This window comes from Haliaeetus leucocephalus, unplaced genomic scaffold (genome assembly GCF_000737465.1).
Source record: "Haliaeetus leucocephalus isolate CR32 unplaced genomic scaffold, Haliaeetus_leucocephalus-4.0 Scaffold224, whole genome shotgun sequence".
Classification (NCBI taxonomy): domain Eukaryota; kingdom Metazoa; phylum Chordata; class Aves; order Accipitriformes; family Accipitridae; genus Haliaeetus; species Haliaeetus leucocephalus.
Genome location: NW_010972660.1, coordinates 655087 through 669267, shown reverse-complemented (window position 1 = coordinate 669267; position 14181 = coordinate 655087). Strand labels below are relative to the sequence as shown.

Sequence of the window (14181 nt, the reverse complement as noted above, 5' to 3'; positions counted from 1 at the left end):
CTCGGCCTCGGCCTCGGCCCCCAGATCCCGGATCCCACCCGCGTCCCGGGCCCGGCCCCGGCCCGGCGTTACCCCGCGGCCCGGCCCCGCCGCCGCGCTCTGACCTACTTTCCCCTCCCGGGACATAAACAATCCTCTCTCGACACCGCCCCTCAGGCGCCCATTGGCTGCGTCTGAGCCGCTCCCCTTCGCCGTTGGCTGAGCGCCCCGTCGCTCACAGCTGAAGGAGGAGGGAGTGGGAGGTGGCTGAAGGGAGCACGACGCCACTGGCTGCGCCGTGCGTCAATCCTCGGCAAGCCGCGCCATTGGGCGGTCCCTTCGGAGGGCGAGCGCGCGTCGCCGACGAAAAGCACTAAGGCTATTGGCTGGCGGAAGGGGAGCCGGAGGATTGGATTGGTTGCAGAGCCTTGGGGGGCCGGGTTGCCTATGAGCGTGCGGCTCGCGATTGGGGACGGCGCCTGCCAGTCCGCGGAGGCGGGGCTTTAACCCGGCGGAAGGCGGAAGCGGGTGGTCCCTGGTATCAGCATGGAGGAGGCGGCAGGGGGTGAGCGGCGGTGGGGTCCGCGGCCGGGCGGCTTTCCCCGGGGCTGCCGGGCTGGAGCCGGCCTTCCGTGGGGATGGGGGATCCTGGGGTGACGGGGCCTGGCGGGCGCCCCAGCGCACCTCGCGGGGAACGTCCCGCCCGGGGTGACGGGGCCTGGCCGGGTGCCGTGGTGATGGGGCCCGGCTGCTGGTGAGGGGAGCTCCGCGGTCCTCGGGCTGGGCCGGGGCCCGGTTACCGGGGAGCGGCGCTGGGCCTTGCCGGAGACCCGGGTCTGGCTCCTGCTGGGGGCGGGGGGGTAGCGCCGAGTAACCGGGCCTGGCGCGGGGCTGCCGGTGTCACCGGGCCGGTATCCCGGGAGCACCTCGCAGAGGGGCTCCGTCCCCCACTCCCCGCCCTCCCTTCTTTCCCCCTTCTCCGTTATTGGGGCCGAGCGCCGTTACCGTCGGTGGAAGTGCGGATGAGGTCTGCCATGGTGCGTGCGGGCTCCATGCTGCCGGTGCCGGTCCCGGTGCCGGTGTGATGCGGGAGGGACGCGGGGGCGGGCCAGGCCAGGCGCGGTGAGTCAGTGGCCGGTGGTGACGGCGTGCCCGGGAACGCGGGCCCGGGTGGGTGGGTGGCGTTTGCTCGGCTGCTGCCCGAGTGCCCGGTCTGATGCTCTGCCACCCGTGCAGCCCCAGGCCGGGGAAGCCAGCCCCGAGCATTCCCCACTCTCGGCTCTGCGTTGATGGGATGCAGCGGCTGAATCCGGAGCAGAGACCCGAGCAGCACTGACAACATAGAAAGAGACGGCATGGAGGCTGGAGAGGAGCCTGGGATGGTGGGGAGGTGATTGATGTGGCGTGGAAGAAGGAAACGCCAAGGGCCTGACCTCACCAACAGCCTCCCAGCCGTTCCCCGAGAGGGCTCAGGCTGAACCTGGCATAGGCCCAGCATTACAAGGCCCTCTGGGTGTTTATTGCTTTGCTGCCCAATTGCCGCTTAGGTCATCAGGACAAAGCCTTTACTCCCCACAGACTCTTTAAGTGCCATTGCTCTTTTTGTTCCTTTTCTGATGGCAAAAGGGCTGTGGCACATCCACCTCTTCTTTCACTCTCCCTTACACTTAAACCAGACTTGTTGGAGCGGTGACAACCACCATCGCTCTCAGCGGAGACCCGTGTCTCCGTGCTGACCTGTCAGGTGCTGCTGTCTTGCATCAGAAGAGACTCTGATGCCTCGTTATCATTCCTTCCAGAGAGAAGCAACCTGGCTGGGGTGCGGCACATCCTGCTGGTGCTCTCCGGGAAGGGCGGTGTGGGGAAGAGCACAATTGCCACCGAGCTGGCTCTGTCACTGCGGCACTCCGGGAAAAAGGTGAGGGAGGGTCTGTGGGATGCTGAGCTCTGTCTTCTCCTTCCCGACCTGCAGTTGGGCTGGGTTTTGCTCATCCTTTATGTATGTGTGCATCCTGTGTGGGTAGTGTATGGATTCTCTGTGTGAAAATGCTGTTTGTGATAGCAGTTCAAGGGATTTTTTTTTCTGTGTTTGTGTGATCCAGCGTGGGTAACTGCCACTCGTTTCCCCTTCATCCAAGAGACTAAAATCACCCCAGACTTGTTGTTGGTTTTGATACTGAGGCACTGAGACATGACTTTGCTGGTTTGTGGTGTAACACACACTCCCTTTGTGAAGTGGGTGAGCTGAAGGACAGCGTCCCAATGGGGACAAAAGGGAACTGTGTGGGCATGAGACAGGCTGAATTCCCTGATGATTTTTTTAAAGGCTCTGTGCAGCCAATGCCACTTGGATCCTGACAGGTGTCTGGCATAAAGATCTCCCCAAAGTGCCTGGAAATACCCAGGAGATCCTCCTCAGAGGGAAGGAGGCCAGGAGGGCAGTCAGACTTTAAAGCAGGTCTTTGAAACTGTGTTTCAAATCTGGCTGCTGAGCTAGAGAGTCCATTCTGTAAAGTGCTGCAAGCAGCTGAAATTTGGATGCTGCCTCCCCTCACCCAGGGAAGGAGCGTGGCTGGGTGCTGCCACTGTGCTCAGCCCTGTCTGAAGGGCTCTGCCTCATCTCCTGCAGGTGGGGATCCTGGATGTGGACCTGTGTGGCCCCAGCATACCCCGCATGTTCAGGGCGCAGGACAACGACGTGCACCAATGTGACAGCGGCTGGGTCCCTGTCTTTGTGGACCAAGATAAAAGCATCTCGCTCATGTCCATCGGCTTCCTGCTGGAGAAGCCAGATGATGCTGTGGTGTGGAGAGGACCCAAGAAAAATGGTACGGTTGGGTTTTGCTGTTGGTGGCCACCTTCCAGTGCTGGGAACCTTCTGCGAACCCTCCTGGAGGTGGTGCTGGCTCCTGCTGGGGGCCAGGTTTTTCTGGGCAGGTCATTCCTTAGAGGAACAAGGCTCCTGTTCTGCAGGAGTGGGTTCAGATCACTCAGATGGGGAGAGTGCAGCATGTGTTGTGCTGACAGATAGCCCTCCTGTCTCTCCCTGGGCTTTTGTCACCCAGGGTGCCTCCTGACCCCTGCCCTGCCTGGCTTACAGCTCCCAGGGCACCTGGTGAAACCTGTTGCATTTTTTTTTTTAATGCCCCTTTTATTTCTGTAGCTTTGATCAAACAATTTGTTGCTGATGTGGCCTGGGGGGACTTGGACTTCCTCATTGTGGACACGCCACCGGGCACATCCGACGAGCACATCTCCACGGTGGAGGCCCTGCGGCCCTACAAGCCACTTGGAGCAATCCTGGTCACAACACCCCAGGTAGGGCAGCTGGCTGGGGCTGAACTGGAGTTCCTGGGCAGGCTTCTGCCTCTGAACATGGTTTGGGGGGTGGGGGGGGAATATGCACCCCAGGTGGGTGTTTGCACAGGCCTGTCTGTGGCTGCTTGTTCTACACATCTGCCTCTCATTTGATGCATGCCTGCTGCAGACCCATGGTCAGCCTGGATAGACATCCCTAACCTCTGCTGTTCTCCCCTGCAGGCCGTGTCTGTGGGAGATGTGAGGAGAGAGCTGACATTCTGTAAGAAGACAGGCTTACGAGTTCTTGGTATTGTGGAGAACATGAGCGGCTTCGTCTGTCCACACTGCTCGGTGAGTTTATTGTCACTTCTGGGCTATTGCAGGTTCTTGTTTGCGATGTGGTGCCTTGGGTGAAAAATCAGCAAGTGCCACGAGGGTGATTCCGTGAGCCAGGGACTAGAAGCTGCCAGCTGCTGCATGTCAGCTTTGGAAGAAGCCACTGGCTCTGCTTTCCTGAAGAGAGCTGGGGGAGGGCAGGGGCAAAGGCAGTGCCCTGAGGCTAGGAAGGTGGAGGGGAGCTGGCTCTACTCATGTGCAGGCAGCACCTGCCCTGTCACACAGGGCTCTGGGGTTTATGACTCCCTGCTTTTGCTCTTCCTCCTTCAGGAGTGCACAAACATCTTTTCCAAAGGGGGAGGTGAGGAGCTGGCCAAGCATGCTGGGGTCCCCTTCCTAGGTGAGTGGCCTCTTGAGCAGAGCTCTGTGTGGTTAGAGGTGATGTCTGCATGGTACTGTGGGAGTGCTTGAGTGGAGAGATGCAGTGTCACAGGGGCAGGCAGGCTGGATTCCAGTCCCTGTGAGCCCCTGTCACCTGGTCAGAGGTGAGGTGTCGTTCTTGCTTTGCTTCTTTGCCATCCAAACGGCTCAGAGTGGACATCTGGCCCCTGCTGGGGCAGAGGCGGTGATGGTCAGCAGCCTACTCTGGCTGCTGACATCGTGGTGACAGAGTGAGCAAGCCTGAAGCTGTACAAGAACCATCCTGAAATGCCCTGGAGCCTCCCTGAGAAATGGGGGGCTGAGGGCTGAACCCTGCCCTCTGGACAGGGCTGGGGGATCAGGAGGGAAGAGCGTCTCTCCCAAAGTGCTGTGGTGGAGAGGGGTCCTGGACCCAGAGGAAGTGGTTACAGGTGAGAAGTAGCGCCTGGAGAGCTCAGTGAGGGTAGTGGTTGCCTTCTTTCCTACTGCTTCTCCTGGAGATGACTCTGGCAGGGTGTTTCTTTAATCCTGACTCCAGCCTTTGCCTTACAATGAGCAAGCAGTCACTCTCCCCATTCCTCCTATCCCACAGGCTGTGTTCCCCTGGACCCCCAACTCAGCCAGAGCTTGGAAGAAGGCAGAGACTTCATCCAAGAGTTTCCCAAGAGCTCTGCCTTCCCTGCCTTGGCTCACATCACCCAGCAGATCTTGGATGGTACGTTGCAGCGGAGCTCCTGAGGAGGGTGTGGAGCTGGACTCTTGCCAGCTGAGCCCCTGGCCTGGCAGCACCACCAGCTGCCCATGCTGGTGGGGAAGGAGGATGCAGAAGCTGTTTAACTATAAAACTGTCTCAGTGGGAGGTGATGGAGGGAGGGGGGAGCACAGCATCGGTGCCACTCGCAGTGATCCAAAAAGGGAAGTACTGCTCCACCCCCCCGATCCAAAGAAACCCTGCATGGGTGCTCCTGCCTGCACAGCGCAGCCTGCTTCTAGCCTTCTCAATGTGGCAGTGCTCTGCCCAGATGGTACAGTTGTTCCTAACCCTACCCATGCAGCCCTTTCCTCTGCAGCCAGCCATTGTGTGGGTGCTTGGGGAATTCTAGCTTGTGTCCATGGTGTCTTGTACGCTGCAGTGCTTCTGGTGATCACCTGGTGCAGCTACAGTGGCAAACGCCGTCGACTGTTCTTCTCTCAATGAATCCAAACAGCACTGATCATCTGGATCCATGCGCTGCTGCCTTCTCCTGCTGCTTTCCTTGCGTCATGGATTGTATGGCACTTGGTTCAGTGGCTGATGAGTTTGAGTGGCTGGGTGCTCTGATGTGGACTCAGGCCAGGCCACCTTGCTCTGAAATCTCAGATCACTGGTTCCTGATGGGCCAATGAAGGCGTGGCATGTGCTTTGCATCAGAAAATGTCTTAAGATCTACCACCTGTCTGCGGTCTGCATCCTGCTGTGCTGGAAACAAGACTTTTTTGGTCTGCTGGGGGTTATTGTGACTCAGGAATATTTTTAAAGCTTCCAAGCAGTAAACACTTTTCTTAAAATCCAGGTCTGTGACTTCTGCTTTTCCACAGCTTCAGGCCTCATTGTAGCTGTGAGTCTTGGTATTACGAGTACTTCATGTACATCTAGGTATTTCCTGCTTTTCCCTTGTTTCCTTGCTGGGGTTTGGCTAAATCTTTCCTCCTTCCATACCAGCTTCAAGATCCAGCCAGTCCCTTATCTTGCTGAAAGCTGGCCCTGGCAGTCCTTTGTGGGATGCTTTGCCACAGCTGTTCTCCACACCCATGCCACACGTGGGGCTCCTCCATGTCCCTGGGTGGTTCCTGCCTCATTGCTCTCAGTGTCCTGTTCCCTTGGACCTCCTTCCATGGCCCCAGAGCTGCTGCTTCCATGGGACCTGCCCTGTTCTTGCAGACTTGACTTAAGCTGGGGAAGCAAATGGAAGGTGGTGTCCTTGCATCTTATCTCCTTTCCTCCTGGACTCTGAGCCCCTCCTGCCTGTGTGCCCTCTCCATGCTTGGGACTCTCCCTTGCAGTGCTGTTTCAGGGAGACAGGGGGAAATCTCAGATTTCCACTAACCAAACTGGATGACAGCCAGCAGCCATTGTTTGGAGGAGAGCAGGAGGAACATCTGTCCCTGCTCCTGCTGCGCCTGCAGCAAGGACTCACACCTGACCAGGTTTCCCCCATGTGCAATGTTCCAGGAAAATTTTGTCTGACCTTTGGTCACTTATCTGGGATTTGGAGAGCCAGGCAGTGGCACTGGAGTCTGACCGGGCCGTTGACTTCTGCAGAATGGCCGGGCACCTCTTGCTCCCTCCCTGGGCACATGCCACCCACCCAGGGGGCTTGCAGAAAACTTGCTGTGAACTCCTCCAGCACCCTGGGGAGTCTGAACTCCTTGTCCTGTGTCTGCAAGCCCTGAGGGGCTCTGATAAGAAACCCTGGCCAGGTGCAGCACGTGCTTTGGAAAAAACATACTTACAAGATGGGTTGCGATAGCTCCAAAGGTTTATTTGTCTGCTATGATTTATCAGGTAAGTGACGTGTGGCTTTCTGTACCCTGCCTACACTTGCTAGTGCAAGGAATGATTAAAGCAAGTAATCTGTCCCCTTCCCTAAACTTACTGGGGAGCTCGGGGGGCTTTTAGGATTTCTTGACTACTCCGTGGCAGGAAGATGCTTTGTTTTGTCCCACTGATGAGTCCTGGCCCTGGCAGGGATGCCCCTTGCTGTGGGGGGCAAGGGAACCCCCGTTTGCCACTGTAGCTGCACCCCCAACCTCCAGGCTGGGGGGGCAGCTTTTCCCCGTCCCAGAGGCTGAGAGATGTTCATGCTGCCGATGGGAGCTGGGAGTGACCGTGCTGACTTGGGGGCTGCTATTTAAATATTAGAGGACTGAAATATTTCAGTTTGAAGCCTGGGGAGCCAGTGCCCATCCAGCATCGCCCAGGCACAGCTCTCCTTGCTGCGGCAGCACCGGTATGGGCAGCTGGAGGTGGTGGCAAAGCTGGACTAATCTGGGGTGGCCACAGAGCCAGAGCTCCAGCTGCTGCCCCAGGGAGCCTGAGACAGGGCCAGGGAGGTGGCAGGTGAGGGTCCACGACTGGGAAGCGGTGTGTCCCCTGGGAGGGGCCAGTGCACCTCAGCAGTGAGCAAAGCTGTCCTCGGTGGTGTCACGGAGGTCCAGGCCTGCCACGGCTGGGGGATGGAGGCAGGTGAGGTTATTGTAGGTGTAGATGGGGACGTGGGCATCGTCCCCTTCGGCCACAGACTGCACAAAGCGCGGGACCACCACGGGGTGCTGCAGGGAGAAGTCCCGCAAGCCCTTCAGGGAGCAGTTGCAGTGCCAGTTGTTGCCCCCCAGCCACAGCTGCTCCAGGGCAAAGGAAGTGCACAGGAAGCCTACCGAGAAGGTCTCCAATGAGTTATTCCTGAGGCTGAGGTACCGCAGGTTGGCCAGGGGGGAGATGATGGTGTTGTCCAACGTTTCCAGCTGGTTATGGGAGAGGTCGAGCCAGAAGAGTCTCTGGAGGGGGCTGAAGGTGTCCTGGGAGATCTCCAGGAGCTGGTTGGAGGAGAGGAAGAGGTACTCCAGGTTGCTCAGACCCACAAAGAGCTGGGGTGAGAGGTGGCTCAGCCTGTTGTGCTTCAGGTCGAGCTCCAGGAGCTCATGCAGTTCGCTGAAGCTTTGGTCTTCGATGATGGAGATGGCATTGTGCTGCAAGAAGAGCCGCCGCAGGCTGGAGAGGCTGGAGAAGGTGTTTGCCCGGATCCTGCCAAGGCAGCTGTGCTCCAGGTGGAGGCTGTGCAACTTGGTGACCCCCTTGAAGACATAGTCGGGAAGGACCTTGATGCAGTTCGCAGACAAGTGCATCACTGCCACGTTGTACAGCCCCAGAAATGCCCCAACCCTGATGTCTTGTAGCTGGTTGTTGTTGAGGCTGAGGACTTCTAGCTGGCCCAGCCCATCAAAGGTCCTCTCTGCCAGGCTCCGGATCCTGTTGTGCCCCAGCTGCAGCTCCTCCAGGAACTGGAGGTCTTTGAAAGTCCTGGGCCTCAGGCCAGCGATGGAGTTGGTGGACAAACGTAGGACGTGCAGGCTCAGGAGGCCCAGAAATGTGTCCTCGAACAGTGAGACGAGCCGGTTGTGGGAGAGATCCAGCCACCGCAGGGACTTCATGCCCATGAAAGCACGGGGTGCAATGGCATTGATCTGGTTGTGATTCAGGTACAGCTTCTGTAGCTTCTGCAGCTTGACAAAGATGTTGATCTTGATGCCTTTGAGTGCATTCCCACTCAGGTCCAGCTCCTTCAGCTCAGTAAGGCTGCAGAAGAGCTGGTGCTGGAGGTAGGGGAGCTTGTTCCCAGCCAAGATCAGCTCCCTCAAGTTGGGCAAGTCATGGAAGACCTTGTCAGGCAGGACCACAAGCGAGTTCCAGCCCAGGTTCAGATACCAGAGGTTGGAGAGCCCGGCAAACAACCCTTCCTCCACCTTACTGAAGTAGTTGTTGTTGAGGCTGAGGGAGACGAGGTTCTGGGTGTGCAGGAAGGTGTGGGGAGCCAAGTGCTTCAGGCGGTTGCGTTCAAGGTGGAGATGGTAGAGGCTCCGCAGCCCATGGAAGGCGTGCTGCTCCACGGCAGCCAGCTGACTGCTCTGCAGGTCCAGAAAGTCCAGGGCCGAGAGGTTCCTGAAGGCAGCAGCCGGCAGCAGAGTGAAATTATTGCCATCCAGCCAAAGGGCTTTAGCATTGGGGGGCACGTCCTCGGGCAGGCGTGTCAGGTTGCGGGTGCTGCAGAAGACATTGAGCTCCTCGCTGTAGTCGTCCAAGCTGCAGGCACAAGGGCTGGGGCAGCGTGGGGGGTCTGTGTCCCCCTGGTCCTTTGGGGTGTCCCCCCCGGGGGGCTGGGAGGCGGTGGCCAGCAGCAGGGCCAGGGGGAGCAGGAGAGTGACGCCTGTTGTGCGGCGTGGAGGAAAGGGGACACTGTCAGTGTGGGGCCATGGCTGCTCTAGGGGACCCCCCTGGGACACCCTAGCTGCGTGCCTGCACTGCTGGGGGCGGGGGGTAGAGGGGTCAGTCCCAGCCCATTGCGCACCCTGGGCAGCTGCAGGAGGTTTTGGAGGCTGGATCTGCCCTTGGGAGAGGGTGCAGGATCGCCCCCCGATCCTGCCACAGCTCAGACCCCTCAGGTGCATGGACCCCCAAAATTTCTCTTGCCTTTGCAGCAGCAGCTTCTCCCTTTCATGGAGAAAGGCCCCCAGTCTCCTCTCCTCCTCCCTCCCGAGCCCTCCCCACATTAACTTGCTCTTCCTTGCAGCTGAGGGGTCTCGGTGCTGCGGCCCCTGCCCATCCCTGCAACCCCCATCCGTGTTTGGGCTCTGCCTAACAGTGCCTGCAAGCACCCCAGGCAGCATGGGGGCTCCCAAAATGTCTTGTTAGCAGTGGAGGGGGGAGAAAAGCTAAGGGTGACTTGAGTACAAAGCCCCAGCAGAGTTTTAGCGTCTCCCCTTCCAACCCCCTGCCCTGCCTGTCCCTCCCGCGCTGGGTGAGTGGGCAGGTTACCCTGCCTTACCTTTGCCTGTGCTCATGGTGGCGGGTAGGGCAGTGCTCCCTCTCTGCTGTCCAGCCCCACTGACTGCGCAGGGATGGATGGAGCAACCACCTTGACGCCTGTCCAGCCGCCTGCCCAGCCAGGCTTAACCCCACCGCTGCTGGGACAGGAGGTGGGCTGAGCCCCAGGGACAGTGTGGCCGGGGTGAGCGTCACCTGGGACAGGCTCCTTGCTTCTCTCCTCTGGTCTGTAACTGCTTTTATGGCAGCTTGGGGAGGGGGAGATGAAGGGGGATGCCCAGGAGGACAGGCTATGGGAGGGGGGGGGGGGCTGCTGGGGAGGGCGGTCCTGCTGGAGATGGGATTTGTGTGGGCAGTGAGCATGGAGGGCTGGATGGAGCAGCCTTGCAGGATGCCCCACAGCTGTGCCCTGGGCTCCTGGAGATCCCTGAGCAGCAGCACTGAGCCTTCCCTGGGTGCCTGCCCTGCCCTGCCAGGGCTGCCCTGGGCTGAGCCCTGGCAGCAGGTTCTCACGCTGCATTGGGACCCCAAAAACACATGCTGGGGCTTGCAGCATCCACATAGCACAGGGTCTTAGAGGTGTGGGGATTACCCTTATGGGGAGATGGGCTGGAATGCCTGAGGTTTTATGGTGATACGTGTGGGAGATGAGTTGAAAAATGGGACAGAGCTCTTCTCTGTGTGACAGTAAAAGCCTCAGGGCTGAACCCACAGACCCCTTCTGCAGGTATATCTTGCCTTGTGGGTGGAGACAGTGCTGGGAGCACTGCGTGCCACTCGGCTCAGCACTTTTGTGCCACCGGGAAGCAGAGAGCAAAGCGTGTGTCCCACTTGCAAGGTGACAGCTATGAGGGTCTCTCGGCTCCTTTGCCAGCCCCATGTGCAGTGGGATAGTGGTGGATGATGCTCTGGGGCTGGCATATCGTGCTCTCTGCCTGGCAGCTCATCAAAACCACCCTGGGGAGGCTGGTGACCTCGTTCTGTGTCCCAGGTCATTTCCCCACTGGTGTCCAAAACAGCTTCTACAGAATCTTTTACCAGTTTCCAGGAAAGAGGGAAAAAAAAAAAAGCCACTTCTGCCCCAGTGAGAGTTAGCCCTGTGGGCCAGTGGCTGCCAGCTGGAAAAGCCATGGCCAATCCTTCCTGACCTCCTGGTAGCCCTGTTCCTCCTTGAAGATGCACCAGGATGGGGCTGGTGCTGTTCACATCCATGCCTCTGGGAACAGGCCTCTCCCACCAGTGCTGAAGCTCTTCCCAGCCCTGGTTCCCCCTGTGCCAGTCGCCAAGGTGGAGATGGTGCAGGGATGCTCTCCACCACCAGTTCCATGCCATGGGTGTCCCCACCATGCTCCCACCTTACCCATCCCCATGGGAGCCTGACATCTCCTCCAGTTCCACAAGGCACATCTCAGTTCTTCACCACTTAGGCAGTTTTAAGCAACCTTCTCGCTGGCCAAAGCAGGACTGTGCCCATGGGAAAAGGTGTTGGAGAGAGACAGCCAGGCTCCAGCCTTGCAGCCGAACTTTCCCACAAGCACTGTTTTGTCCCTTGCTTTTTGGCCCCGAGTGGCTCTCTCCTCCCCCTCTATTTTAATACTCTCTTCTGGGAAATTATAGATCAGAAGGGAGAAATGAGAGATGGAGATACATGCACCCACTAATAGGCACTAAGCACATATTGACACAACATGTAATCAATCTGGAAGCTAAAAAGAGCTGAACCAGCACAGGCCAGGCAGCCAAAACCCACAAAACCTCTTTGGGAAGTTTAAACGAGCCCTACCTGTGGCTGGGAGTGGGTTTATCCCTGCCTCCAACAGCCTTCTTTCAGGGAAAATATCAAACGAGCTGTGAAGGGAAAATAAAGAGGGTAAATAAGCAAATCCCTTCCCAACACGGTTGCAGTGCAGGGAGGAGCTAGACCCAGCTCCACCTTTAAAGCTCCTTGAGGGTATCTCCTCTAGACATGTCCCACTGCCTGCGGCAGGAGATGCTCGGACCCTGCGGCACAGTTGGTCCCTCCAGCATCACTGTGAGCCTGCCCTGCTCACTGGGACCTTGCGCCTGCCCGGTGTACCGTGGCTGCTGTGGGGACCTCATTTTGGGTCCTCACTATGGATGTTCTTCTCCCACTGCAGCCCCGGCCAGCGTGAACCTCCCCAGCTGACCCCCCCCATCATTTCAGCTCTGGCAGCTAATCTCCCCGGCCAGGACCAAAGTCTGAGCTGCCCCACCTGGTTGCCATGGAGAAGGCTGTAATGGTATTAGGACAAGCAGCAAAATCATAAAAAAAAATAGCTTTTAAACCTATTTAAACTCTAAGGAATCATTACCTTCCCCAGCAGCCCTCCCATGCCTGCAGGTCCCTCCTCAGGGAGCTCCCCCCATCCGTTCTTGGGGGTAAATGCCACCAGCTGTCCCTGGCTCCTGTTCTGTCCCCAACCGCATGGGCTGGCTGAGCCCAGGAGTGACTGGTACTGGTGGCCCTGCCAGGTCTGCCAGAACTGGGGAGGCTGGTGGGACATGGGGAGCTCCCCGGTCCATCCCCACCGACCCCAGGCGAGTGGTCCAGGGCCAGCTCTAGGTACCAGCAGGGACAGCACCAACCCAGCTTGAGCCCTGGGGGCAGCAAGGATGCAACATGGGTGGTGGTGTCACAGCTGAGTTAGGAAGTATTTTTAGCAAATCTTGCCAAATATTGTCCCCGTCTGGAGAAGAGCATCTCGCGTTGCCAGGGCAACCGGTGCTGCTGCTCCTCATCCCGAACCAAAAATGTGTGAGCCCTGATGCTGCTGCCCAAGAGAGCCGGGACATGGGACACCAGCATCACAGAGCTTGTGTCACTCTCTTGGGGACACCGGCAGGGACCAAGCTCCCTCCTGGAGACACCCTCCCAGCAGAGTCCGGCTTTGCCTGGTGCTCACTGGCTGCCCATGTTTCTGGTCCTCCTGGTCCCCACCTATTGTGCTGCATCATTTTTTCACTCAAAAAGTCCCACGTTACTGGAGATGGGGACCTGGTAGTGGTGGCAAAAGGTTTTGGCAGCTGCTGGCAAAGGTCTCCGTTGGCATCTCTGAGTGTCAGGTCATGCCCTGCCACATCTGCAGCAGGCTCGTGCAGGGAGTTGGGAAATGCGGCTGATGTGCTGGTGGCCCTTGGGGATGCTAATTATCATGCTGGTGGCCCATGTGGCCCCGTGAAACTGTGTCACTAGCACCAGACTGGCCGGGCTGGTTGGACTGGGGGAGGTGAGGACGTCCCTGTGCCATGACTCAGGGTGGCCAGGGCCATTGCTGGAGGCACAGATGGGAAATTTCCCAAACCCTGAGTTTTGGGGGAAAAGGGGAGTCCCTGGGAGCAGGAGGTCAGAGGCGCACAGGGACAGGGAAAGGCGGGAGAGCCTGTCCCAGTGATGGGCAATGGAGGTTGCAGCCTGGTCCTCAGGGTACCCGGCCGGTGGGATGGGGCAGGAGCATGGCCGAGGGGCCGCATGTCTTCCTCCTGCCTGAGGTTGGACGGCCAGGACCACCCCCACTGCCTGCTGCCAGGCTCTCCCTGCCTGCCCCGTCCCAGCCCTCCTTCTCAGCCCTGCAGGGAAGCACCTGGAGATGCCGGAGGGTGACAAATGGGTGACATGAGCTGGCATGAGCGGCAATGGCCACTCGCAGCCCAGCAAACCCATCGTCTCCTGGGCTGCATCACAAGCAGCATGGCTGGCAGGTCAAGGGAGGTGATTCTTCCCCTCAACTCTTGTGAGACCCCCCCTGGAGCACACATCCAGCTCTGGGGTCCCAGCACAAGGCAGAGCTGGACCTGTTCAGAGCGGGTCCAGAGTGGACCACGGAAATGGCCAGGGGGCTGGAAGAACCTCTCCTGTGGAGAAAAGCTGGGAAAGGTGGGGTTGTTCAGCCTGGAGAAGACCTTCTGCAGCCTGTCAACTTATAAGGGGGCTCAGAAGAACGGCGGAGAGAGGCTTTTCACCAGGACCTGTAGTGACAGCAGAAGGGGCGACGGTTTTAAACCGGCAGAGGGCAGATTTAGCTTGGCTCTGAGGAAGAAATGTGTTGCGGTGAGAGCCTGGAGGGGGTTACCCAGAGGAGCTGCGGATGCCCCATCCCTGGGGGGGCTCAAGGCCCTGGACGGGGCCGGACCAGCCCAACTCCCCCCCGGGATCCCACCACCGGGCACCGCGCGGCCTCCCGCCGCCGGGGGGCGCTGCCGACCCACCGCTCTACCCCGGAAGCGCCCGAGCCCGTTGCCCTGGAAACGGGACATGGCGGTACTTTGACTAGGCCCGGCCCGGGGCACCGGCCGCCTTCTTCGCAGCGGTGCGGGGGGAAGCCTCGCCGTTCCGGCCCCTTCGCTGCCCCGGCGGCCGGGCTTTACCGCAGAGGCGTCGCCCCAGGAGGGGCAGCGCAGGCCTCGGCCCGTGGCAGCTCCCCGCACCCGCTGCGGCCTCCGCACCGGCAGGCTCCCCGGGCGTGTGGGCACACCGGGGTGCTCCGCTGGCCGCCCAGGGGGTGTCGGCTAGATCCAGGAGCGGATGCAAAGTCGCTTTGCAGGTG

At 59.2% G+C, this 14181-nt stretch overlaps 3 protein-coding genes across 4 annotated transcripts in view; 1 reads left to right on the top strand and 2 right to left on the bottom strand.

Moving 5' to 3' along the window:
- Window positions 1–200, bottom strand: part of SPSB3 (splA/ryanodine receptor domain and SOCS box containing 3) — a 9142-nt gene extending 8942 nt beyond the window's left edge. Inside the window, exon 1 of one of the 2 annotated variants that reach the window (XM_010567036.1) lies at window positions 109–200. The gene's annotated coding sequence lies outside the window, so the exon portion shown is untranslated. Of the gene's footprint in view, window positions 1–72 lie in introns of both variants that reach the window. The other variant, XM_010567035.1, reaches the window with a different exon arrangement.
- Window positions 201–475: 275 nt separating this feature from the next.
- On the top strand, window positions 476–5548 carry NUBP2 (nucleotide binding protein 2). The gene is made up of 7 exons (XM_010567023.1): window positions 476–544; window positions 1779–1897; window positions 2609–2807; window positions 3143–3297; window positions 3520–3630; window positions 3946–4015; window positions 4628–5548. The coding sequence occupies exons 1-7, from the start codon at window positions 526–528 to the stop codon at window positions 4771–4773; spliced, it is 819 nt and encodes a 272-aa protein (XP_010565325.1). The 5' UTR covers window positions 476–525; the 3' UTR covers window positions 4774–5548.
- Window positions 5549–7188: 1640 nt separating this feature from the next.
- Window positions 7189–9633, bottom strand: IGFALS (insulin-like growth factor binding protein, acid labile subunit). The gene is made up of 2 exons (XM_010567053.1): window positions 9618–9633; window positions 7189–8999 (listed from the first exon to the last, which is right to left on the bottom strand). The coding sequence occupies exons 1-2, from the start codon at window positions 9631–9633 to the stop codon at window positions 7189–7191; spliced, it is 1827 nt and encodes a 608-aa protein (XP_010565355.1).
- Between the last annotated feature and the right edge of the window lie 4548 nt (window positions 9634–14181).